This window comes from Salvia splendens, chromosome 3 (genome assembly GCF_004379255.2).
Source record: "Salvia splendens isolate huo1 chromosome 3, SspV2, whole genome shotgun sequence".
NCBI lineage: Eukaryota > Viridiplantae > Streptophyta > Magnoliopsida > Lamiales > Lamiaceae > Salvia > Salvia splendens.
Window position 1 is genome coordinate 13,503,436 of NC_056034.1, and position 25,337 is coordinate 13,528,772.

General features: G+C 37.0%; 2 protein-coding genes across 4 annotated transcripts; one reads left to right on the top strand and one right to left on the bottom strand.

Moving 5' to 3' along the window:
- Nucleotides 1-17,880: 17,880 nt before the first annotated feature.
- LOC121797188 (protein WHAT'S THIS FACTOR 9, mitochondrial-like) lies at nucleotides 17,881-20,525 on the top strand. Of its 2 annotated transcripts, none has more exons than XM_042195933.1 (3): nucleotides 17,881-18,183; nucleotides 18,622-19,185; nucleotides 19,434-20,525. In XM_042195933.1, exons 2-3 carry the CDS (start codon nucleotides 18,742-18,744, stop codon nucleotides 20,262-20,264), a joined length of 1,275 nt encoding a protein of 424 aa, XP_042051867.1. In that variant the 5' UTR covers nucleotides 17,881-18,183; nucleotides 18,622-18,741; the 3' UTR covers nucleotides 20,265-20,525. The 2 variants fall into 2 exon arrangements, with proteins under 2 accessions (XP_042051867.1, XP_042051866.1); XM_042195932.1 differs by having other exon boundaries at nucleotides 18,695-19,185.
- A 702-nt stretch (nucleotides 20,526-21,227) lies between these two features.
- LOC121797189 (putative cytochrome c oxidase subunit 5b-like) lies at nucleotides 21,228-23,769 on the bottom strand. Of its 2 annotated transcripts, XM_042195935.1 has the most exons (7): nucleotides 23,431-23,769; nucleotides 23,224-23,303; nucleotides 23,073-23,123; nucleotides 22,451-22,517; nucleotides 22,254-22,333; nucleotides 21,564-21,680; nucleotides 21,228-21,490 (listed from the first exon to the last, which is right to left on the bottom strand). In XM_042195935.1, the coding sequence occupies exons 1-6, from the start codon at nucleotides 23,579-23,581 to the stop codon at nucleotides 21,612-21,614; spliced, it is 498 nt and encodes a 165-aa protein (XP_042051869.1). In that variant the 5' UTR covers nucleotides 23,582-23,769; the 3' UTR covers nucleotides 21,228-21,490; nucleotides 21,564-21,611. The 2 variants fall into 2 exon arrangements, with proteins under 2 accessions (XP_042051869.1, XP_042051868.1); XM_042195934.1 differs by having other exon boundaries at nucleotides 21,228-21,680.
- Between the last annotated feature and the right edge of the window lie 1,568 nt (nucleotides 23,770-25,337).

Consider the following 25,337-nt stretch of genomic DNA (forward strand, 5'->3'; position numbering starts at 1 on the left):
TCTCCCGCCGGCTTCCTCTCCCCCTCCTCGGCCTCCGCCCCACCCTCGTTCCCGCACGCTAAGACGAGGTAGTGCCATTGCCATTGCCCTTCCCTTCCCCTGCTTCTGCGTCCTCCCTGCTGGTGGCATCTCAATGGGAGACTCCCTGATCAGAGATAGCCCTAACTCCTCAAAAGAGAAAGTCTCAATGCCGATGAACTGAGTCTCCAGAGGAGTACTCTGGGGGGAATCACTAGACAATAAATTCATGTAGGGGCGATAGACATTATCCCCAGGTGATTGGGGACCCCCTGCCTGCTCCCCTGCAGCAGCAGGCATGCCCTGCATCATCCCGGACATCATTATCTCGAGCATTTGGGGCATCATCCCCGTCATCGCGGGCATTTAGGGCATTTGGGGCATCATCCCATCCATCCGTGCACACCAAGGGGGTACATATTGTAGTACCCGGGCATCATCCCCGCCATTTGGGGTTGGGGCATCATCGGCGCCATTCCGGGCATCATCCCGGACATCGGTGCACTTCCGCCGGCATTTCCCCCAAATCTAACGGGAATCGGCGTTTGTGACTCTCTCGTGGCGGGGGAATCACTATCGTGGTGCTTCATTTATCTTTAAAAGAAATGAAAGTAGAGAGAGAGAAACTCGTAAAAACAAGTGGTGCAAATGAAATGAACTTCAGCGAGCCGTATATATAGAGTTTTTTTTAATTGAAAATTGGGACGTCCGTCGAGACATCCGTCGTGGCACCGCAATGGCGGACGTCACGATGGACGTCCCGACGGACATAGTCGGAAAGCCGCGGAACTCCGGTGTCGGCAAGCGACGTCCGCGTCCGCCAGTCGCACGTCTAATGGCGGACGTCCTGCGCGGACTTCTGGCACGCCGGTACGACGTCTGCCGGGACGCCCGCTGCTGCGGATGCTCTTATTATCTCACCCTTTGTTATTGATAACACATGTTACAAAACCGTACACAAATATCGTAATCCTCGCACTCTCAATTCGGACATCTCTACATCAATTATCAACCAGAAATGATATTTTTCAAATCACAACAATTTTTTGTTTAAAAACTTCATGTCATATGCTATGGACACTGCGGAATTGGCATGCCACATCATCACCCGAGCATCAAAATATTCTTGTTGTGATATGTAGTAGTATATGTTGTTGATGACAAACATTTACTGTGTAAAATAAGTGATCTCCAAATAACCATGAATAGAATGGATGAAATTTCTAGATATTTAAGTTTTTTCAATAGATTGTTTGGGAATGAAGGGAGTATATATTTTTAGGTTGTTAGCGGGCTAGTATTTTATTTACTTATAGCCGGATGGCCATATTTTTTTTCATTTTCTATCATTATAAAATTTAATAATTTTTTAATCTATATTCTATTTTTATTAATTTTACATTATAATTCATGTCATTTAAAAAAAAGAATAAATGATTTCAAGTTTAATCTATATTCTATTTTATCGTACTGCAGTTTATGTCCCTTTGCCTGTAAAATTAGCTGTTTTATTTGTTACTGCAATTTCCTTTTTTTTTTATCATGACAAGAAAAGATAAAGAATTTACTTATGTGTGACTTGTGAGAACTTGATTCGACAACAATCTTTACTCTCTAGAAATAGCTGGATTTTAATTCCTAGAACATTTTATGTACAGACTGCCACATAGAACTAAACGTGTTGAAAATCTTTTTTCTTTGAAAATAATAAAGTTCGAATCATCATAAATTCACAATCTTATATATATCACAGTACGCACTATAATATAGTAATATAACCAAAAATCCAAAAATTTTACGAAATTATATATTTGATTCATATTTTCATAAACTAACAAGTTCCAAAAGGTCGCAAAAACAAAAGTGTATAGCGTGTTCTTCTATAAGAAGAGGAGATCATAGTAGCATTTGTAGTCGACTATAAAGAAAACTTCACCACCAACAAAATCCATGTTTACAATCATTGTTTTACTTTCTACATGGCCACGTTGAATTAAAGAAAGGTTATTGGACATAGACCACTCAAACTTTCTCCGAATAAATAAGAGAACAAGTTTTTCATGCTAGGGATTTTAATATAATCGAATTTATTCGATTTTTTTTCATAAGTGTACGAAATATATTTGGTGGAGCTGATTTCGAAGAAAGGAGATGAGTCATGAGAATATGTGGAGAATTGAGTTCACAAGACAAATTATGCAGATGGGCAAGTTATCATAAATATTGGCGGTTCATTTAGTGCATAAAGGAAATGTCCTTTTTCTTTTTATTTCTTCACTTTTTCAGATACTCTCACATTCATATCTATATTGAGTAACTTAGAGTATAAGCAGTAGTAAATCATAGACAAATATTAGTAATAATAAATGTGAATAGTAATAAATGTGAATAGTATTAAGTGCTTAAATTCATATGGATGCACTAGATGGAGATAAGCACTTGGACATTTAAGTCCATATCTTTGGCACGAGGATGAGGATGAGGATGCACTAAGACGGATCTACCTCGTCAGCAAATGGGCCCATCTTTTACGAAATAATTATGACATCATGGGACTTCAATTCCATTTACTAGTTAGTTGCTATAATAAGAACAAATATTAACAGAAAAAAAGATTATGATTATTGAAAAAAAGATTGTGATTGTGATTATGATTATGAAAATAAGTAATGATGAAGGATGATCTCAGGCGATCTCAATAAGGATTAGGTAGATTAGGGAGATAATGATATTAGGACAAATTTTCAAATCTTAATAATTTGCAAAAATACATTTACTACAATAAGCTTGAGTAGGTGCAAGGTAATGATTATTTTGACTAATTATATTGAAACTTCTCAATTTAGAGTTTTGTTTGCTATATAGTACTATGTTGGATATGATTTCATAAATTTGATTGAATACAATATCCACTGTAATTTATATCATCTTTTATTTAATTAACAAATTTCTAGTAGATCGTGTATAATTTTCATTAATAAAATAGGTGATACTCCACATATATAATTAGAATTGGGATGGCAAATTAGTATGTTTAGTAAGTATTCATATGTCAAATGACTCTTTTTTAGAATATTATCAACATAATTACAGTTTACAAGAGTCTATCACATTGTAATTTGTATGTTATTGCAAAAAATCGAAGTATTACTCGAGAATATTAGTAGTTTAATTTAGTAGATCAGTTATAACTTATATATACAAAAGTCTTGCTGTCCTTCCATTTTGGAGAGTAGTTTAAGACAAATCTTTTTTTAATGTCAACTCCACTACCTAAATACCCAACAAAAGTCGAATCCATCATAAGTAGAAATTTACTTTCTTTCCACAATTATAGTGTCAATTTTTCATTTATTTAAACTAAGACTAACATATATGCTGTTGGCACTAGCTGTCTGCTAGATTAAATAACCACGTTTTATTTTAATTATAATACGTGTAGTTGTCACTGAATCTAATTCCATAATAGAGAGAGACACATTTTGCTTATGAATTTTTAAAAGATAACTATGGCTAGCTCTATATAGTTTTTATAATTTGCTATTTGCTGGATTTCTTCTGAAAATTTAGATTTTACTTACAATTTAGATTAATAATTTGTTTCTACTATTATTTAAGCACTCACACTAGAACTTTTTTCGAGACAATTGGATATAAAAATTCTCATAAATTCCGAAAAGGATTGAATTGTTTATCAAATCTATTTAATATTTAATGCGACTATTGATCAACTATGCTCTTATTACTCCTCAGAAAGTAATGTAAAGTGCAGTGCGAAAAGTTCTTTATATTTCCTCAATTACCAAAAGCAAAAAGGGAATAATATTCTCATTTAAAGATCGATGTGACCATTATTTCAAATTTTCAATTATAGTTTCAAACTCACTTAATTAATATACGCCATACGCCATTAAAACTTTTATTCGTTTTTTAATAAAAGTTTATTCACTATAGAGAATAGTCTTATTTGATTTTATAAGTATTATGAATGTGTATTTATATATCGTCAAAGAAAAAAAAAGTAAATGGACTCACCTAACAATGAGTGTGAAAAATATGGAATAAAAAAATCAATTTAATTTTTTTAAATATAAATTATGTACAAAAGAAAATATTTGTGGCCACTCCTAGCATTCCGGTGCTAATAAGTCGGGAAGACTGAGTGAAACACATGGGTAGCGTAGCGGCTTCTAGATCTTTAGTACCACGTAGTTTTACACTTTTGCTAAGTGTAAGTAGCATTAATACTTTGGATCTGTAACGTTGTTGCGTCTTTAGGTACACACTGATACGAGACATATCTTCCATGTCTCCCATAATTTAGTAATTAATATCTTTATCTTCCATGTCTCCCATAATTTAGTAATTAATATCTTTCTAGTATATTTTGCTTAGTTGGTTAAGATTAGATTAGATTTATTTATTGAGGATTCCACATTATAAATATGTGGGAATATTTCATAATCATCATTCATATGAAATAGAATATTATTCAAGCAACTTTTCTCTTCTTCAATATCAAACCCTAGTTCTTGTCGTTGTTGATCGTCGGGCAAAGATTCCCGCTACTTCACGGAGGAACCCTAATTCTTATCGTGTGCGATCAACGGGCAAACGATTCCCGCGACCTCACGGAGGAGTTAATCCGACGTTAAGGAGATTATACTTAACACACACAATGTGCAGTGCGTATAAAGTACACGTTTTCGATGACCTAATTAAGATTTTTTCAATTTTATTTTGTTATCAATCAAACTGGACGGAAATAAAAATTCATAATATTCTGTCTGATATATACCTCAGAAAAGTAACTATCACTATGATAGAATATGAGTAGAAGTAAATAAAGAATTAGGTTAGAGTATGGAGAGCAACGGTGGGGGAAAGTGATTCCCCTAGAAAGTTTTCTAGGTATTAAGTGGCAAAGTTATTTTGTATGGAACAACATTTTGTTCTTTTCCCATTATTGGTAATATTAAGATAAAATATATGAGACCAAATTTCTGTAAGTCTCTATCGAATGATTTTTTTAAGAAAATTAATTGCATAAAAAGAGTAGTTGTCCGTCCTAATTAAAATATGTGATAATTTAAGTGTATAATTAAACTATGCACTGCACAAACTGCATATTAATTTAAGTGAAAATCATTAGTTATAACTCAGTTGATAAGATGATTTGATCCTTCGATCAAATTGAGAGTACTGAGCCATGTGAATTGCAATTCTAAAAAGACCAATGTTTACGTAAATTCAACATCCACCTGGAAAACCCATGTCTAATTTGAAGAGATGATCATGTTTGTATCATATATTTAGGTGTTGATTAGATTTTAAATGGTGATTTCTAGATTTAAAGAGTGTTTGACTGTGCTTAGAATTTTTTTAAAATAATTTAAAATAAATTTGTCCTTTTCAGTTATATAAAATTTTAGTTATTTTTAGAAAATTAATCATTTAATTTGTTTTTATTCATAATCAATTCAGTTGCAATATATGCCTACGAAAAAAAATGATAAAATAAGGGACTCATGATCCTAAGTTCCTAACAAGCAGACATTGCTTATAATTCTTTGCCACATTCAGGAAATCACTTCAGACGTTATATTTCTCTATAATATCATTATTGGGATGTATTCATATACTTATGCTAAATAGTACTAAAACATAAAACTAATCTCAAGCTCTTGGATCTTGCCATCTAATGGTCTATTTTTCTGCCACGTGGAATTCCATTAAATGATTAAAAATTTCGAAAAGGGCAGATATGGGAGATGAAATTTTAGACGGTTATTTATTTCCATGATTCTCTCCACCATGATTGGAAAGTATTTTCTTTGATTTATTTTCCTTTATTAAAACTTGCATCTTTTATTTCTTTTGTAAAATTAAACTGTCACCCCCATCTAACAATATTTAAATAATACTTTAACCAAATTCGATCACTTTTCTTGTTTTTAATAATCTCATTCCACATAGAAGGATGATATAGTTTTCTTTTTCTTAATTATTAAATTGAATTATTCTTAATTAGTTGATTTTTAATAATCGCATTCCACATATATAGCAATATTTTGTGATTAGGTTATTGATTTATTAGTGTTGTTTTTTTATCGCAATATTTGTTTTATGCATGAATCACAATGAATTTTATAGTTTATACACAAGACATAATGTACGCGTAATGTCTATTAATGTACATTCCAAATTTAAATAATGTATGTGTTTTAGGGAATAATGTTTAAGCTAAGTAAAACTAAATAATGTACGCCTAGTGACCTTTAATGTACATGTGTAATAATAAATTATGTATCTTGTGTAAGTATTTAGACTAAAGTCTCAATTTGGTACTTAACATATTGCGTTTTTTTTTATTTTGGTCCAAAATATTATCTTTTGAATTATTCGGTCTTTCACATTTGAAATCGGATCACATTTGGTCCATTTTGGACGATTCCCTCAAATTTTTGACGGTTTTAATTACCGGGTCACAAATCCGTCACTAACTGGGAGAAACTGATCCGTCACAAATCCGTCACTAATTATCATTTTAGTCATTTACGTGTAAGTTACATAAATTAGGCGGAAATTGAGGCATGAAAGTACTATTATTAGAATAATGATAATTAAATACTCCCTCCGTCCCCGATTAAGAGTCACTCTTTTCCATTTCGGTCCGTCCCCCATTAAGAGTCACTCTTCCTACTTACCATATTTGGAAATCAAAATTACTCTTATTGTTGGCAAAATTTACAAAAAATGCCATTATTTACATTAAAAAGAAAGAGAAGTAAAAAACATTTCTCCTTCCCTTCGTCTTCTTTAATTCCTGTCTCCTCAATTTCTCTCTCTCTCTATCACACACACAGAGTCACCGATGAAGAAAGCTTCACACTGCGGAGCACAATGTTGTTAATTGGCGGGGATACATGCTTCCAACGGTTATGAATCAGCCCAATTCTGTAGACCCAACAGCTCCGCCGCCGCAGCCACTGCGATCCTCCTTCAGCTGCGACCGCCACCCCGCCGAGAACTTCACCGGCTTCTGCCCCATCTGCCTCTGCGAGCGCCTCACCACTATCGACGGCAACTCCTCCGCCAACACCCCACTCCTCCTCCCGCCGCCCCTCCTCCGCCGCCATCAAAGCCCTCTTCTCCTCCTCCTCCGCCGCTGCGAAACCCGCTGCCACCAGCAGCAGCAGCTTCTTCCCGCCTCAGAAGCCCTCGAAGACCTCCTTTTTCCCCGAGCTCTGCCGCACAAAGTCATTCTCGGCGTCCAAGAACGAAGCTTTGAGCCAATTCTTCGAGCCCCAGAGGAAATCTTGCGATGTTAGAGGGAAAAACACTCTCTGGTCTCTCTTCTCCCTCGACGACGGCGGCGCCTCCTCCAGCTAAAATCTCGCAAACGACAAAAAAATCGGATCTTTAGCTGCGGAGAGGCCCATTTTTTAGGAGACCGAGAACGACGACGATTTCCGTGACCCAGAAAATGTAGAAATTGATGAAATTGAAGAATCCCATTTGGAGAATTCAAGAAACGAAGTTGAATTCGAGGTAAATGAAGGCGAAATAGTTGAAGAAGAGAGTAATGTGAAGAAGATAAAGAAGCACATTGATCTCCACAACCAAGAGAAGAAGAGCTCCGGCGGAGGCAGGTTTTGGGCGGCGGCCTCTGTTTTCGGCAAGAAATGGCACAAATGGCGGCGAAAGCAGAAGATCAAGAAGGAAAACAATCCCACATTGCACTACCTAACTCCATTTATTACACCACACATTCAAACAGTTCCTTAAAACCCGTGCCCGGTCAAAGAGTGACTCCTAATTGGGACGGAGGGAGTAATATATTAACTAACTAAAATATAGAATATTAAGTGGTACCAAAAAGTAGTACTTCTACATTTTATTGTTGAAAATCGACGGACACACGTATTTACATGTTTCTATATGTAGCCTAATAAAATTTGGCTCTTTATCTATAAGTACACAATTACATACACTTTCATTTAATTATAAAGTCTAATAAAGTAAATACCTATATTTATATACTTTACAAATACTAATTAGTGACGGATTTGTGACAGATTAGTGACGAATTTGTGACAGATCAGTTTCTCCCAGTTAGTGACAGATTAGTGATGGATTTGTGACCCGATAATTAAAATCGTCAAAAATTTGACGGAACCGTCCAAAATGGACCAAATGTGATCCGATTTCAAATTTGAGGGACCGAATAATTTAAAAGATAATGTTTTGGACCAAAATTAAAAAAAAAGCAATATGTTAAGGACCAAATTGGGACTTTAGTCAAGTATTTAATGTTTGGCGAGAGGTGAATCCATACCCTTTGGGTTTAGCAATCCATTGGGCTAGGTTGTAGTACACACTCACAAAAGAAACTATCACCAAGCGCAGAGAGTTTGAATCATTCCCCCTGGGTTTAGCAACCATGGAGCTAGGGTATAGTACCACCACATGAATTAAATTTCATTTTTTTAATGTGCGTTTCAGATTTGGTACAGTAAATAATGTACCAATAGTATCTAATAATGTGCATTCGTAACACTAAATAATGTACAGATTGAAGATAATAATGTTGAAATGAACTTGAATTCAATCCCTTTGGGTTTTGCAATCCATGAGACTAGGTTGTAGTATCCACTCACAAACGAAATCATCACCAAGGGCAGTGAGTTTTAATCATTCCCCTTGGGTTTATCAACCCATAGGGTTAGGGTATAGTACCACCACATGAATTAAATTTTATTTTTTAATGTGCGTTTTAGATTTGGTACAGTAAATAATGTATTAATACAATAATCAATAATGTACATTCGTATAAGTAAATAATGTACATATTTAAGAGAATAATGTTGAAAGAACTTGAATTCATGCCCTTTGGATTTAGCAATTCATAGGGCTATGTTGTAGTACCCATTCACAAACGAAAACCATCACCAAGAGCAGAAAGTTTGATTCATTCCCCAAGAGTTTATTAGTTATTGTATATGTCACTTAGCTAGTAATGTAGATTTTTATTTATTTGATTTGCTACATTATTTAACTGAAGCTCATACATTAAGTCAAACACGAACATTAAGTTAAACACAAACTTTGATGTCGGGTTGGTACTATGCCCTAACCGCAGAGAAGCTTAACCATAGGGGATGGAAACTAAGTTTGGTCCTCCATTTCTTCACGCATTTCTTGCCTCAGCCGGTGCTCTAATGCAATAGGCATGTCATCTTCGAAATCATCATCGTAATCGAATCTAGCCCTCTTTGTACCTATCAAGAAATATATACATTAATTCATTTAAATGTTAAATTAATGTACTTTCACGAAGCATATAATGTAACTTAGCAAACGAACTAATCTCACATAGCATACTACAACATTAAATAATGTAGCCCATCAATATCAATTAACGTAAACAACATCCTCAATAATGTAACCAAACATGTAAAATAAAACTATAGAGACAACTAAAACATAGAGTAATGTATCACAATAATAGCAAATATTAATGTTTCTGTAACTTATGTAAGCATATAATGTTCTTTCATGAAGCATATAATGTAATTTAGCAAACGAACTAATCTCACACAACATACTACTACAACACGATAATGTAGCCCACTAGTATCAAATAATGTTGATATACATAATAATACAACAAAGACTACTAGTGGTAGCAAATAATGTACTCATTTGCGTAAGTAATGTTTCTAAGACTAATGTACTTTCACGAAGTAATTAAGCAAACGAACTAATTTAACATAGCATAGCTATAAGGAATAGGTGTCCATTACTGACTATGCTTAATAGAATAATCATTCATAATTTAACATTGAGGTTTATAAAGTACTACAAACAAGTCGAATAATGTACTGTACATAATAATTACTTTACATTTGTAGTGATGTCTAGATCACCAGGGAGTAAGTAATGTATACATCACCTTGGAGTAATGTAAAAATTAGCAGCTAACATTTACATTACTGACACAAAAAATGTTCATTAAATCATAATATTTTCACATTACTCATATACACAACCAAAAAAACGATGTATACAACGACCTTCCTTCAATAATGTAAAATTCATGGAATAAAAGTAATTACATAAATCATTATTCATTAGGCATAAACACGTCAAATATTTTGTCAAGAATGTAGATTTCATCCCCTCAGTATTGCACAAATGATCAAACAACAGACATGGTAATATTATATGGGTTGTCATTGCTTTCCAATTCAACCACAATGGTGAAGGGGTTCCCAACGGAACCGTGCATCAAATAAATCAGATAATAAAACGATCTATTTAGCAGATTATTTAGACAAATTCTATTCGCGTAATTATCACATGTATCAGAGCACCCGCAACGCGGGTCGCGGCCGTTCCGCGTTTCGTTCCGGCGGAACGAAACCGGCGCGCGACGCGTTGCGGCGCTGCGTTCCGTCGGCGTGTCGTTCCCATGTCGTTCCGGGTGCCGTCGGCACGAGACGCGGCACGGTGTGTGCCGCCACGCGCTTCGGCGACGTGGCTCCCCCCTACGTCGTGCGTGACGCCCACTCGAGGGGGGTGGCGTCGGGGTGGGCAGCGCAGTGGTGAAGGATTTGGTTTTAGTTTTGGTGGTGGTGTTGCCGCCATTGTTGGAGGGAGAGAAAGCTTGAAATGAGTGATAATGGAAGAATGGAAATGGTTATGGAATCTGAAGCTAGTTAATGATGATGGTTATTTAGATTTAATTATTTTATTCTTCTTTATAATTTTGTTATTCCAATTAGTAATGTTTTTAAGCAAAGATAATTAACGGGCAATAAATACATTTTTCTAATTTGATAAGAAATAAATTATTTGCATATTTGGCTGGTGGATTAAAATTTGTATATTTTTTAATGAAGTGTGTTTGTTTTAATTGAATTGGGTTGGAAATAAAAATAAAAAATGAAATTGAATGAATAGTAATTTAAGGAACGGATAAGGAACAGAGGGTTGCAGGTTCCGTTCCTTAGTTAAGAAATGGAGTTAAAAAGTACAGTGGGGCCCGCAAATAGTAGTTTAAGGAACGGTTTAGGAACGGTATAGAAACAGCGTTGTGGATGGCCTCATGCTCATAACTCAAATAAAATCATACTTTAAGTATAATTGAAACCTAAAACATGCTTTTCTATGGATTAGCTATTTTACCTTGATGATTCTCCAAAGAATCGAAGATAACTAGCGTCTTCTCCACGTGAAGATTTTGAGTACTAAACCACGAATCTTCTGACTGGTTCCCGGACTGTATGCTGATATTATGGTGGACTGATCTCACCAAAATACTAGGACTTAAATAAATAAGACCGAAACTGATCTCTCGGAGGAGAGCTGGAGAGAATTTCCGTCCTCTTCAGAGAAGGAGAGGGGGACGAAATTTTTATGAATAAAATTGTGACTTTTCTGTCTCCTTTATTCTTCTATTTATATTAAGTCACATATTGAGCTCAGAAAGGAATCTATGGAAAGTTTTGGATATGGTCTCTCCCAATTAGCTTTTTACTAATTAAATTGAACTCACAATTTAATATAAGCTTATATTGAAATATTACAAGCAGTCACTACGGAAGTAATATTGCACTGCCCATCCAAATCCAAAATTATAAGTAATCTGGGTTTCCATTGTTTGTCATTTATTTCCCGCGCTTAAGATAGAAATATCCATTAATTAATTAGTGCCTGCTATAGACTTAATTAATTAACATCTTATTAATTCCAAGAGTGGACTCGACAAGAAATGCTTATTTATTATCATAAAGTAATCAAACTCCAACTAACTAGGTTCCGAATAATAAAGCCTTATTTCGAGCTCCTCTTGAGGACGTTATCAAACAAGACTCACCTCGCGAACGATTCAATATAATAGCACTGCTAGATATTAATCACCACTACCCAATATACCAAGATTATTGGGTTGCGAAAAACCCATACTATTTGGTAAGTCAAAGTAGTGTATAATCAATACCGTATGTTCACTGCTAACGTACATTGATTAAGAAATAAATAAATATCAAGACCTCGCCTTTCAGTAGATAGCATAAAGACTTGTCTCGCTGTTAGATCCAATTCAGTGCTCTACCACACCAATGTCATCTTATTTTAGTAAGGCTTATAAATATGCAGACTAACATTGCAACCTTTCACGATAGTTGGGTTGTGAAATTTTTATTTTTCTTTGTTCAGAACTGACCGTTTTACCTTAAAGTGGACGACGCCCACAACCGGTCTACTAAACAAAGACTTAGACTTTGTTAAGTTACTTATACATTTAAACATGCAATAAACATCCATTAAATGTAAAACATAATATATTATGACAAAAATAATCGGTTTTATTCCTAGGAAAATAAAATAGTATACAAACTCTAACAAATGGTTTAATAAATGCTTACCGATTGTGGGTTGCGACACAAATTTGAAGGGTCTTGATACGAGCATTATTTAGTTAGTTAAATTAGAGATTTGCGTATCTTTTCCACATCTTTGTTTATTTGCGTATCTTTTACATATCTTTGTTTTCTTGTTAAGTAGTTAGTTATTAGCATTATAAATAGGAGTTATTGTAATCATTTGAAAAATCAATCAAGAATATCAATATTATCGTTCATTCTTTTCTCCAAAGTGAGAAAACCGTCTAGCTCGACGGGCGAGTCGGGCACTCGCCCTCGACAGATATTTATCGATCGCCGATCTACGGACGCCGATCAACCCGATAGGAGGTTTATCCTATCAAATTGGTGCTTTCATCATGATCTCACCCTCCAACACGCCGATCGAATCACAGCTATGTCGCTGCCTGATGGGAATCCACCGCGCACAGAAACTAGCCACACCGATCGAATCATAGCTACGTCGCTGCCCGACGGGAATCCACCCGCGCACAGCAACTAGTTATGCCTTCCCACCATCTCGAACCGAAGTTGCGCCGCTGCCCGACGGAAGATGTTCTGCGCACAGCACCAGATTTGGTTTCTGATGTTTTCGACTCTCTTCATTGTGTCGTAGTTCACACCTTGAGGACGAGGTGGATTTCAACCGTGGGAGAGTTGATACGAGCATTATTTAGTTAGTTAAATTAGAGATTTGCGTATCTTTTTGTTTATTTGCGTATCTTTTCCATATCTTTGTTTTCTTGTTAAGTAAGTTAGTTATTAGCATTATAAAAAGGAGTTATTGCAATCATTTGAAAAATCAATCAAGAATATCAATATTATCGTTCATTCTCTTCTCCAAAGTGAGAAAACCGTCTAACTCGACGGGCGAGTCGGGCACTCGCCCGCGACAGATATTTATCGATCGCCGATCTACGGACGCCGATCAACCCGATAGGAGGTTTATCCTATCAGGTCTCCCTTTTTTCACCATCTTCTTCGCCTTTTCCCCTAAATAACACTGAATTAGGTTAAATCATACAACGAACCAGTTGCAAAGTAAGATACCCAATGCAAAGAACTATGATGCGACTCAATAATGTAACAATGAGTAGCAATTATTAAATCGGACATTCAGTAATGTATTTATTTTCCTACAATAATGTAAAATCAACTTCTAATTTAAACATAATCTGAAAATCGAAGTCCGTCTTTAATAAGAGAAAGGATTCATCGAATAGTTACCTGAATATCGTCTAATAGAAGTTTTCTCTGAAAATTTCCATCCAACGCCCGTCACCGTGGTCAAATGTTGAATACCGAGGTCTAATGGTTAGCAGTATGCCATGGAGTGATGAGATTAGACGACGTCTAGGGTTTGAGGGAGGGTTGAATTGGGGGAAGAGAGGGAATGAGAGTTGAATTGACGGAGAAAGAGAGGAGAGAGAGGGTCGTGAAATCGTTGCTCAATTTAATCTCGCTGAAATTTTGGAATTGCAGTTTTGAAACTGCTACACATTATTGTATGATACCAATTTTGCCCCGATAATGTACGAAAATAGTCGAATAATGTAGCTCGGGTGATTTCAATCATATCCATCCAATCCATGTATCCTATGGATGTGATTTATTTTGTGTATAACACTAAAGGGTGTAAAGGGGTGTAAGAGCATCTGCAGCGGTGACACTACGTTGTCCGTCCGTCCGTGCCAGCGGCGCGGCGCACCGCTGCGCTCTTGCCGTTGGCGCGGCGCTGCTCGATGCATCGAGCACGTCCGTGCCAGCGAGTAGCACACGTGTCAACGCCTGATTGGCCAACGGCAATGCCGTTGGAATTTCATTTTTTTTAAAAAAAATCAGATTTTAATTAAAAAATCTAATTAAAAATAAAAAAATATTTACCCACTTTCCAAAAAATTATATCCGTTTTCTCCCCACTTTTAATTTATTTTTCAATTTCCCCCCCCCCCCAAATTTCACATTTTCATCTATAAATACCCCTACTTCCACATAAAAAATTTCACACCACACTACACAATTCTCATCTAAATTCTATCATTTTCATTCTTACAATTCTCAATCTTTCTTTCACTCTTACAACAAAACAATGTCCGGCTTCGGCGATCACCCCTCCGACTCCCGCGGTTGGAACCACGAATGGTTCGGCTCGCAACCATTTCCAAGTCCGAAAACTGAATTTTCGGCCCCTCCTCAAACCCAAAGTTCGCAAGCTTCGGGTGGCTATCGGCCTTACCCGGTGGACGACCAATATGCCCCCGATGGGCAATACGGGTGGGCACCCGAACCACCCGTACCTAGAGCGGGAGGGAGCGACAGCTTTCAAACTCCTCATCTTCATACTCATGGTGCCCGCACCCCGTACACTCCGGGGGAGATGGATAAATTATTCAAAGCGTTTTTGTCTATCTCTGAAGATCCGGAGATTGTCACGAACCAATCCGGGGATCATTTTTGGTGGCGCGTCTGTCACCGGTACAATCAAAACCGGCCGGCTGGAACAATCGAGCGCAACGAGAGTATGGTGTGCAATGCCATATACAGAGCCAACGAGGTCGACATCATCAGTGTCGCGTTGACCACCTACCAATCCCAACACTACAAACCATTCAAGTACCTCAATGTTTGGCAGGAGGTGCGTGTGCATCCGAAGTATAGGGGAGGCGTATCATCCTCCTCTAGCTCCTCCAGCAAACGGTCGAGGTCGGTATCCCTATCTGACGCCGGCTCCGATGAGGTGTCTACCCAGCTCGCCGGAGCTAACTTGGGTAGCCCCGACGCCGGCCCGAGTAGTTCCCAACGCCGGCCGCAAGGAAGGAAGAAGTCGACGGCCAACCGCCGTCGCGCCGCAACTCCATCCGCCGTCGCGCCGCAACTCCATCTGCCCCAGCTCCCGCTCCCTTTGTGCCACCTCAACCCCCCACCAACTCGTTGTGGGGGGTTTTTGCCCAACTCAATTTGGCGGATAGGTCAACTATGACCCCCGAGCAACTTCGATCGCATGTAGCAATGATACGGGGTCTCCAAAGAACATTGGGGGCAGAGCCGGATAAATAGTCTTCCACAGGAGTATTTTTAGCCTTTAATTATGTAATTTTTTATTTTTAGGAGTTTAATTATGTAATTTTTATTTTTTAGGAGTTTAATTATGTAATTTTTAATTTTTAGGATTTTAATTACGTAACTTTAATTTTTAGAATTTTAATTATCTAATTTTTATTTTGTTATAATTTGTAATAGTATTCCGTGTAATTTTAATGTATTTTAATATTGTGGAAATGTTTTTATTTAAATTGAATAATAGAATGGTGGGACCCTTGAACTTGTCCTTCCGGAATAGCACGGATGTGAGTGTTGTGCTCTTGCCTAAGGACAGAGAGTAAGAGAATTCACATTCGTGCTCTTGCCAACGAGCACGGATGTGGGTCCGGTCCCACTTTTACTCACTGCTCTTAGGCAAGAGCACAACACCAACACCCGTGCTCTTCCGCAAGAACAAGCTCAAGGGTCCCACCATTCTATTATTCAATTTAAATAAAAACATTTCCAAAAAATTAAAATGCATTAAAAATACCCGAAATAATATTAAAAATTACAAAAAAAATAAAAATTACATAATTAAAATACTAAAAATTAAAAATTACATAATTAAAATCCTAAAAATTACATAATTAAACACTTAAAAAATAAAAATTACCCCCGTGGATGACTATTCATCCGGCTCTACCTCCAATTTTCTTTGGAGACCCCGTATCATCGTCACATGCGATCGAAGTTGCTCGGGGGTCATAGTTGACCTATCGGCCAAATTGAGTTGGGCCAAAATCCACCACAACGAGTTGGTGGGGGTTGAGGTGGCACATAGGGAGTGAGGGCGGATGGAGTCGCGGCGCGACGGCGGTTGGCCTTAGCCTTCTTCCTTCCTTGCGGCCGGCGTTGGGAACTACTCGGGCCGGCGTCGGGGCTACCCAAGTTGGCTAGCCACATCCTCGGAGCAGGCGTCGGATAGGGATACCAACATCGATATATTGGAGGAGGAGCTAGAGGAGGATGATACGCCTCCCATATACTTCGGATGCGCCCGCGTCTCCTGCCAAATGTTGAGGTACTTGAACGGCTTGTAGTTCATGGATTGGTAGGTCGCCAAGGAGGAACTGATGATGTCAAGCTCGCTCCGGCCGCTCTTCGCCGACCGCTCTACCTGGAGGTAATAACCCTAGAATTTTAGATTTCTTCGTTGGCTCTGTATATGGTATTGCGCACCATACTCTCGTTGCACTCGATTGTTCCAGCCGACCGGTTTTGATTGTACCGGCGACAGATGCGCCACCAATAATGGTCACCGGATAGGTTCGTGCCAACCTCCGAATCTTTGGAGATTGACAAGTACGCTTTGAATAATTGCTCCATCTCCCCAGAGTGTACGGGGTGCGGACACCACGAGTAGGAAGAAGAGGAGTTTGAGAGGGGCCGCTCCCTCCCGCTCTAGGTACGGGTGGTTCGGGTGTCCACCCGTATTGCCCTTCGGGGGCATCTTGGTCGTCGATCGGGTAAGGCCGGTAGCCTCCCGGAACTTGCGAACCTTGGGTTTGAGGAGGGGCCGAATATTCTATTTTCTGAACTAGGAAATGGTTGTGAACCGAACCAATCGGGGTTCCAACCGTGGGAGCCGGAGGGGTGATCGCCGGAGCCGGACATTTTTTTGTTGTGAGTGAAAGAAAGATTGAGAATTGTAAGAATAGAAATGAGAGAATTTGGATGAGAATTGTGTAGTGTGGTGTGAATTTTTGGTGTGGGAGTGGGGGGTATTTATAGATGAAAATGTGTATTTTTGTGGAAAAAATTAAAAAATAAATTAAAAGTGGGTATGAAAACGAATATAATTTTTTGGGAAGTGGGAAAATATATTTTTTTTTATTTTTTAATCAGATTTTTTAATTAAAATCCGATTTTTTTAAAAAAAATCAAATTGCCAATGGCATTGCCGTTGGCCAATGGACGGCTGACACGTGGGCTGCTCGCTGGCATGGACGTGCTCGATGCATCGAGCAGCGCCGTGCCAGCGGCAAGAGCGCAGCGGCGAGCAGCGGGTGCCGCGCCGCTGGCACGGACGGACGGCTACGCTCAACCGCTGTGGATGCTCTAAAAGTGGGTCCGGGTCTACATCCGTGCTCGTTGGCAAGAGCACGGATGTGAATGGTCTGAGTACCTTAATGCTCCCTATTAATTATATTCTTTCTTAAATTGATTATACTATTCTCCAGAGTCAATTAATACATAGATGGAATCTCAAATTACTTAACTAAACCCATCATCAAAATTCCCTTTATTATCCGAGCCCAAAGTTAATGAACACAGAATTAAATGGGCTAAACCCAAAATCAAATTAATAAGTGCTGGCCCATTTGCAGAAATGAAAACTGCTCCCATTTTTTTGCCAAACCTTCTCTCTCAAAATATTCCGGCGGCGATTTGGCCAAGCAAGAAGTGTCGCCGCCGATGAAACGCCAGCTCTCTCCTTCCCTCACTTGATCAAAATTATCCAAACTTTGTATTCCTCTCTTTGAGTCATCAACTTATTTAAACTTTTCTATTAGACCTGAATCTACTAAAATTAAATCGAAGAGAAAAAAAATTTCCTGCCAAAATGTTTTAGACGCAACCCTGACTCTTTCAATTGATCGCCGCCGCCTAAGCTTCTCCAGTTCCTCTTATCAACTGCAATTATTGGTGTCTGGTGAGCGCGTGCTCTAATTATATCTCATTTTTAGGTTTTTGTTAATAACATGCTTAATCGTAGCTGAAATTTGCAAAAAGCAAGAGCTGTCGACATAAGATACATTGAGAAAGATTTTGATTACCTTGTAATTGTAATCTAATTTGGCCAAGTAATTGAATTGTTGCGAATTATGTTTCTTCCAGAGATACAAGACATTTTATTATGTGTATATGCCTCACAAATGCAGTTGGGATTGAACATGTGTTGGCTTTTTCCTTTTGAGATCTAACGATGCTCATTATCTTTTACTCATTTTGCTATAACGTGTAAAAAATATGGACTTGTGTGTTATTCAAAACAGTACAGGATTTATGTATTTCATTCTGTTGGTTGATTTTCTAAGAAACTTACAGATATTTACATGTATTTGTTATTGTGATTTTTCAACAATTTCAGCCACCCTTAGTTCCAACCTTGCTGAGCTGATTGTTGTGTTCTGCTTCAAATCTCTCTCAACCACACATAACAGATGCGCTCTATCTCCTCTAGCATCAATATCTTTTGGATTGATTTGCGATGAACTCCAAGTACAAAGCTCTAGCATCATTCGGGAAATTCCCACTCCACAATCTTCTCCATTGCCGCACAATCGCCAAAGTTCGGCTGAAATGGGTCAAAAACCGGTCTCTGGACCACAACATCGACGTCCAAACAGATATTAAAGCTGCTTTTCTCATAAAAAATGCCATAATCCGCTCTCCCACTGGATATTTAACCTCCAAATCGCTCATAGATTCTCAGAAACTGCTTGGCATCACTGTACCCACTCTGCGCTTCATGCGTAGGTACCCCACTCTATTCGAGGAGTATCCTCATCCCAAATACCCCTCTTTGGCATGTTTCAAGTTGACTGAGTTGGGAATGATGATGCATCACAAGGAGCTGGGAGTGTATGAGCAGTGTGAAGGTGATATCGTGGAGAGGCTGTGCAGGGTTCTAATGATGACTCGCAGTCAAAGGGTAACCAATTTGCCTTTTTTCATTTTATTAGATGCTTGTACTAAGAATCAAATCGCTAGCTTTGGTTTTATTTCTAATCAATTTTGAGGAAGGTGTGTTGTGTTTGTGGTTTGAATCTAATGGTTTTTTCTTTATATTTTCAAGAATGGAATGTGTGTTAAATTTGTACCAAATTGGTGATAGATGCTCCTCTGGCCATTTTTTTCTTCATTTTGAGTATGCTTGATGATGGTTTTATGTGACTACAGCTGCCTTTTCAATCCTTGCATCCATTAAAATGGGATTTAGGATTGCCTGACGATTTCGACAGAAACTTGATAAGAAAATATCCAGATCATTTTCGGGTGGTGAAGGGAACTAGTGGGACCAACTGCGTGAAGCTAGTACAGTGGCCAGAGGAGTTTTCTGTTTCTCTGTTGCAGAAGATGAATGAGAAGAGCATAGAAGAGAGCACCGAGGGATTTTCCCGGTACAGAGGATTCAGGAGGGGGAAGGCTGCATTAGAGTTCCCAATGAGTTTCCCGAGGGGTTATGGAGCTCAAAAGAAGGTGAAAGCATGGATGGATGAGTTTCAAAAGCTGCCTTACATCTCTCCTTATGAAGATTCAAGAGGAATTGATCCCAACAGTGATATTATGGAGAAAAGAGTAGTGGGGTTGCTTCATGAGTTTCTATGCCTCACTATATACAAGAAGACTAAGAGAAATTACTTGAGATGTTTGAGGGAGGAGTTTAATCTTCCCCATAGGTTTACTCGGATCTTTACTCGATATCCCGGGATATTTTACCTCTCGCTCAAATGCAAGACTACAAGCGTGGCATTGAGAGAAGGGTATCAACGGGGTAAGCTGGTCAATCCACATCCTCTGGCTAAACATAGAGACAAAGTCTACTATCTCATGAGAACGGGTCTGATTTATCGAGGTAAAGCTCTCGATGTCATACCTCGTCTCGACAATCTAGTCGATAATGATGCGGAAGATGTTGGAGAAGAAGATGAAGACGAAGAAGAAGAAGAAATCGAGATGAGTGGTAAAGATTATGATTCGGAGGCTGAAACCTATTCGGGCACAGATTAGCATTATAGGAGTCAAGTGGAATAGTAGAGCTCGTGAGGTATAAGCAGTTATAATTTGCCTCCTTAGATGATGCTATTAGCTTGGATGAAAGGATTGTGGATCCTTTTCGAACTAGTTAGAGTCGACAAATAGAATAGGCATAGATGGGCAGCGATGCTTAGCTCAAAGCTGAAGATTTCTGCTTATGCTTATATAAGAATCCAATTAGTGTTGATCTTGATTTGTACTAAATTGAAAAGAGTGAGTTTTTTTTCCGATCAAGTTCCTTTATTTGTATTCATCCGCAACAATAATATTTTCTTGAACTGATGCAAAAAGCAATCAAGCTTGTTCTTAAACTTTTACTACTTAGGAATCAGTTGGTCGGACATATAACTTCAAAAATAAGATTTTATTTTCATATACTCACTCCATCCGCCATTAGAAGTCTCATTCACTAGGTTTAAGAAATGTTATATTAGTCTCCTAATCGCGGACGGACTAAAATGGAAAAATGAAACTCTTATTCTCGGACGGAGGGAGTACTTTTTAAACATCAATTTTTTTATTAGTTTTAACGAACTAATTCTAAAATTGATTGATTTTGTAGACGTAGCTTCTATAATTTCATCTATCAAGGTAATATTGGTTACATGATTGTCTGTCCAGGTGTTTAGTTTGAGTTATGTTATGGTAATTTTTTAAATATTGTTTTAGATGTTAATTAGGTAAGCACGGGTACTTACAAATTGCAAAATCACCAGCCACTCAAAAAAAACAAAGAGACAAACATCTAACAAATAAGTACATTTGATAAACACTAGTACACATTAAATTCAAGAGCAATAAAGAATAAATGACATTGCTGTAGCGTTTCATCGCGATTTCACATACTATCAATAAAATATTGACCAAAAGGTTATCACAAAATGCCTGCTATTTCGTCATCATCACAGCTAGCAATATTGTTCGACAGGTAAATGGTTGAGAAAATAAGACAAATTTAATTCTTCCAAAACAAAGACAAAATGCACGAGCATCCACACAAGCAGAGTAGTAAGGATTGCTCCAGAACGGTGCAAATACTCACATTTGAAGACAATATAGTGCTGTCGATTATTTCGAGCTCCTTGAGAAAGAGTAAGTGTATTTCAAGTGGCAGAATAGGCCATCATGCTTTAGAGCCCCAAAACCAAGAGAAACAGCTACAATCGTTGCCAAAAGCAACAGCAAGACTAACATATATCCTTTAAAAAACAAAGCAAAATCAAATAATCTCTTTAACCCTGAAGAATGTTACAAGATTCACCATTCTCTCACCCGAAGAAGTCTTTCTTCTACCAGCAAAATCGCCAACTGTGTTGTGTTTCAGTGGTGATGACCATCTTCATCATCCCCATGTCCATCAGGAGGTCCACCGGGGCCCACTACTTCCAACTGTCAACCAAAAAACATGGGTCATGAACATTTTGAGGGCAATAACTGTGTTGAATTCCAAAATCATAGTATAAAATATTCATGATAATACTTTCACCATAGAAAACATATAGTCCCCAGTCGGATTCTCCCAAAAGTATATACCTTTCTAAATAAGATAAGCTAATTTAATGCTACAACTAGAGGGTCTTTATATGTATAGCTCTTAAACAACATGTGGAAGTAGAAAGGTTTTCCGTATGCTTATAATATCATCGATTTCTCATTTCCATGCCAATATGCTTCTAAAAGTGTAGGGCACACTAGGTAAAGATTTAGCAGAAGCACTCCTAATAAGAGTGATATTAACAAAAGATTTCCTTTCTGAGCTAAAGTGCTTAGAATATCTAACTATGAATCCTTTTTCACATGACATACTGCGAGAACTGTACAAAAATTGTTGCTATGAAATCATAGTTACACCCATCAGAAAAAAATTTACCTGCACCGACTAAGGATGAATATGAATTGTAAACTAGTAGTACAAGCCAATTCCAAATTTAGGCTAGTAAATTTAGTGTTCTGTGGACTTACCACAAAGTACTGTGAGCATACTGGGCATTCATGTGGCTTCCCCTTCTCCAGCCAAAACCAAACGACGTCATGCTCATCCTCTGTACAATTGCAGGTACAGATTATATGGTCGCAAACTCAAGGACACATACAGAAGTAGAACAGGTGGTGTATAGCTTATACAAAGAGATACAGAAGATAAATACATATTGTCTTACCGCCTTCATCGCCGGGACATCCCACAATTCTTTTGTCATAATAAGACTTGATCACGGCAGGTTCTTCCTGCCAGCAACCAAAGGTTGAGATGAGTAAAAATTTAACATGCCCAGAGAGAGAGAGAGATGAGAAACATCTATAAATTTCATGTAGAGTTTTTGGTCCATCCAATCAAATAAAGGAAAGGCAGTCGAGTTATTCTTTGATCCAAAGTCCAATATTGTTTATTGTTTATACATCGGGATGTATTATCCTAAACATGAAATTCCGGATTCCTACCCTCAGCCACCAAGAGATCACCACTGCACTCGACTCAGTTGCTAGTTCCACCAGCTTTATATAGTGGTTCCTGGGACATGTCTATTCTCCAAATTTAATTTTACAACACCAGTGTCCAATACAAGAGTCTACATTTTACCCAAGCTAATAATAGTAGAGGCCTTCTCATTTAATTCAGATATTAATCTGCCATGTCACAGTCACACTTTAGATAATTCTTTTTCTACAAATTAATAGTACAACAAAACTTCTCATTACCTATGGACGATTAAGTGTCTAGTCTCCTAACACATAAAATATTGAAAGAAATTGCAGCTACAACAAGAGGATTAATGCACTGACCTTCGTTCCAAATGGACCAGACGGATGATTGATCTCCAGAATGTCCCTCCCCTACCAAAAAAAATATTGGTAAATGAGTAATCAACAGCTCTCAACAATATCAATTCAACGACAATAGAAACAAAATAAAAAATTATAAAAAGCGACTCACTTCAATCTCGGCCTGAAGCTCTTCGCGCTCATGACCAGTAGCAATCGGCACTACATCCTCCACTTTTTTAGGCACATTCCCTTAAAATCAACAAATAGCACAAAGAAACACGAACAAAAACACTTCAAATAACATGCAAACGAACCAAAATCGAATTGAATAGATCCCGACAAAAAGCCAAAAATTAGGGGTTTTTTAGAAGCAGACCTGATTCCGAAGAGAAGCGGCGAGAAAATACGGTAGCTGAACGGACAACATTCTCCGTAGGTCTGGATGATCCGACGGAGAATTGGGCGGCCTTGGGAGCGGATCGAGGAGGAGCGAGAGTGCGGAGCTGGACAGCGAGCCTTCTAAACATGATTCCGATCCGATTAACCTCACGGATATGATCTAAGGTCTCCCCCTTTGATTGATGACAGCTTGATTCACTCTCTAGATACAGAAATGTTGGTGGTAGAAAGGGAAAAATGGAAGAGAAGGAGGCGATGGTAGTGAGTGGCTCACACGCGTGGAGATTGTCGCACGTGTTTTGCCCCTTCCACACTAACTTCGGATCAATCGTTTTTAATCTTTTGACTAAATTTCATTTATAAACACTCGAAATAAATTAAATTCAAATAAATAGGATTTAAAGTAATAATCAGGTTTATTAATCATCATATAAGATCTACTAATTATAACTATGATTTGTATGGATTTACAGATAATAAATAATATGGACTAGAAAATTTCAACACAACCACGTACAAAATTAATGAATTAGTATCAAGTCTTATTAAGTTTGGTATAATTCACAATTTTTTGTGTGTTATGGCTTATGGGTAATATTCAATCGAATATGTTGGTGACGCATATAAATGGGCTGATTTGACCCATACAGTTTTGTAGGTGTATCTGCATTCTTACAAGTCAAAGTATATTGGGCTCATATATAAGGGGCAGGGCCTAAACAAAAAATAGAAGAAATAGAGATTTTGGATTCATAAAAAAATATAGTACTATATTCACTTAGGCTTGAATATGATCATCATCAGATCATGTAATTTATCTAAGCATAAAATGAACATTGCATTATTTTCGATAAATATCCCTCCAAATTATTGATCAATTATTGCTTAATTAATGCCCCGATATTGATTTACGTAAGCACCAATTATATGTAACTATATCTATATATGGTGTCAAATATTTTGTACTACAGATATGTATTTCTTAGACAGCCTGGCTATCTATCTATTTTTATGGTAAATAAGACAATCATTGCATTTCATAAAGAAAAATGTTTTGGAGACATAATGTCTAAGACATAATGAGATTAAAGTAGTCATTTTAGATTGTTTTATATTTTTATTTAAATAAATGTTTTGTACATATACCATACTACCCTTGTGCATATAAAAACATTTTTTTATATTTAAGAATTACTTGCTTAGGAAAGTTGTGTGTATTTATATGGATGGCTTGATTTAAGCAAATTATACTCAAATTGTATGAAGTGTATTAAATACTCCAATGATGCTAAGTCACGATTTTGAAAAAAATATAATTTTAAATAATGAATTTAAACTTTGTTTAAATAATACATTATAAAATTATATTTTTTGAATTCTAAACTTATAGGTACTAAATAGATTTAACACTCAATCTCAATTTTATCATTACAAAACATTATTGAATCTATAATTTATGTGTATAAAATTAATAAATCAATTTAATTGCTTGAGTTCTAATACCATCAAAATTAAGATTTGAAATTTATAAATGTTTTAATTTATTAATGGACAAAATGTTAGGGAACAACAATTTAAATTTGTATACTAGAATTAAATTGTTAGATACTGTCAAAATAATTTAATTAAGTAATAATTTCTATAGCTAAAATAATTTAGCTATAGAAATTTAATAGTCATATTTCACAATTAAAAATTTTCATTTTTCATGCACAACCCTTTCTTTCATGAGATCATAACAAGTAAAAAATTAAGTATCTATACATACATCTATTTACTACTAGTATTTTAAAATTTAGAATTTTAAACATTATTAATAACAAAAAAAAATAATTGGACGTGAATGACTATTACTATTTCGTTGGACGATAACACTAAGAAACT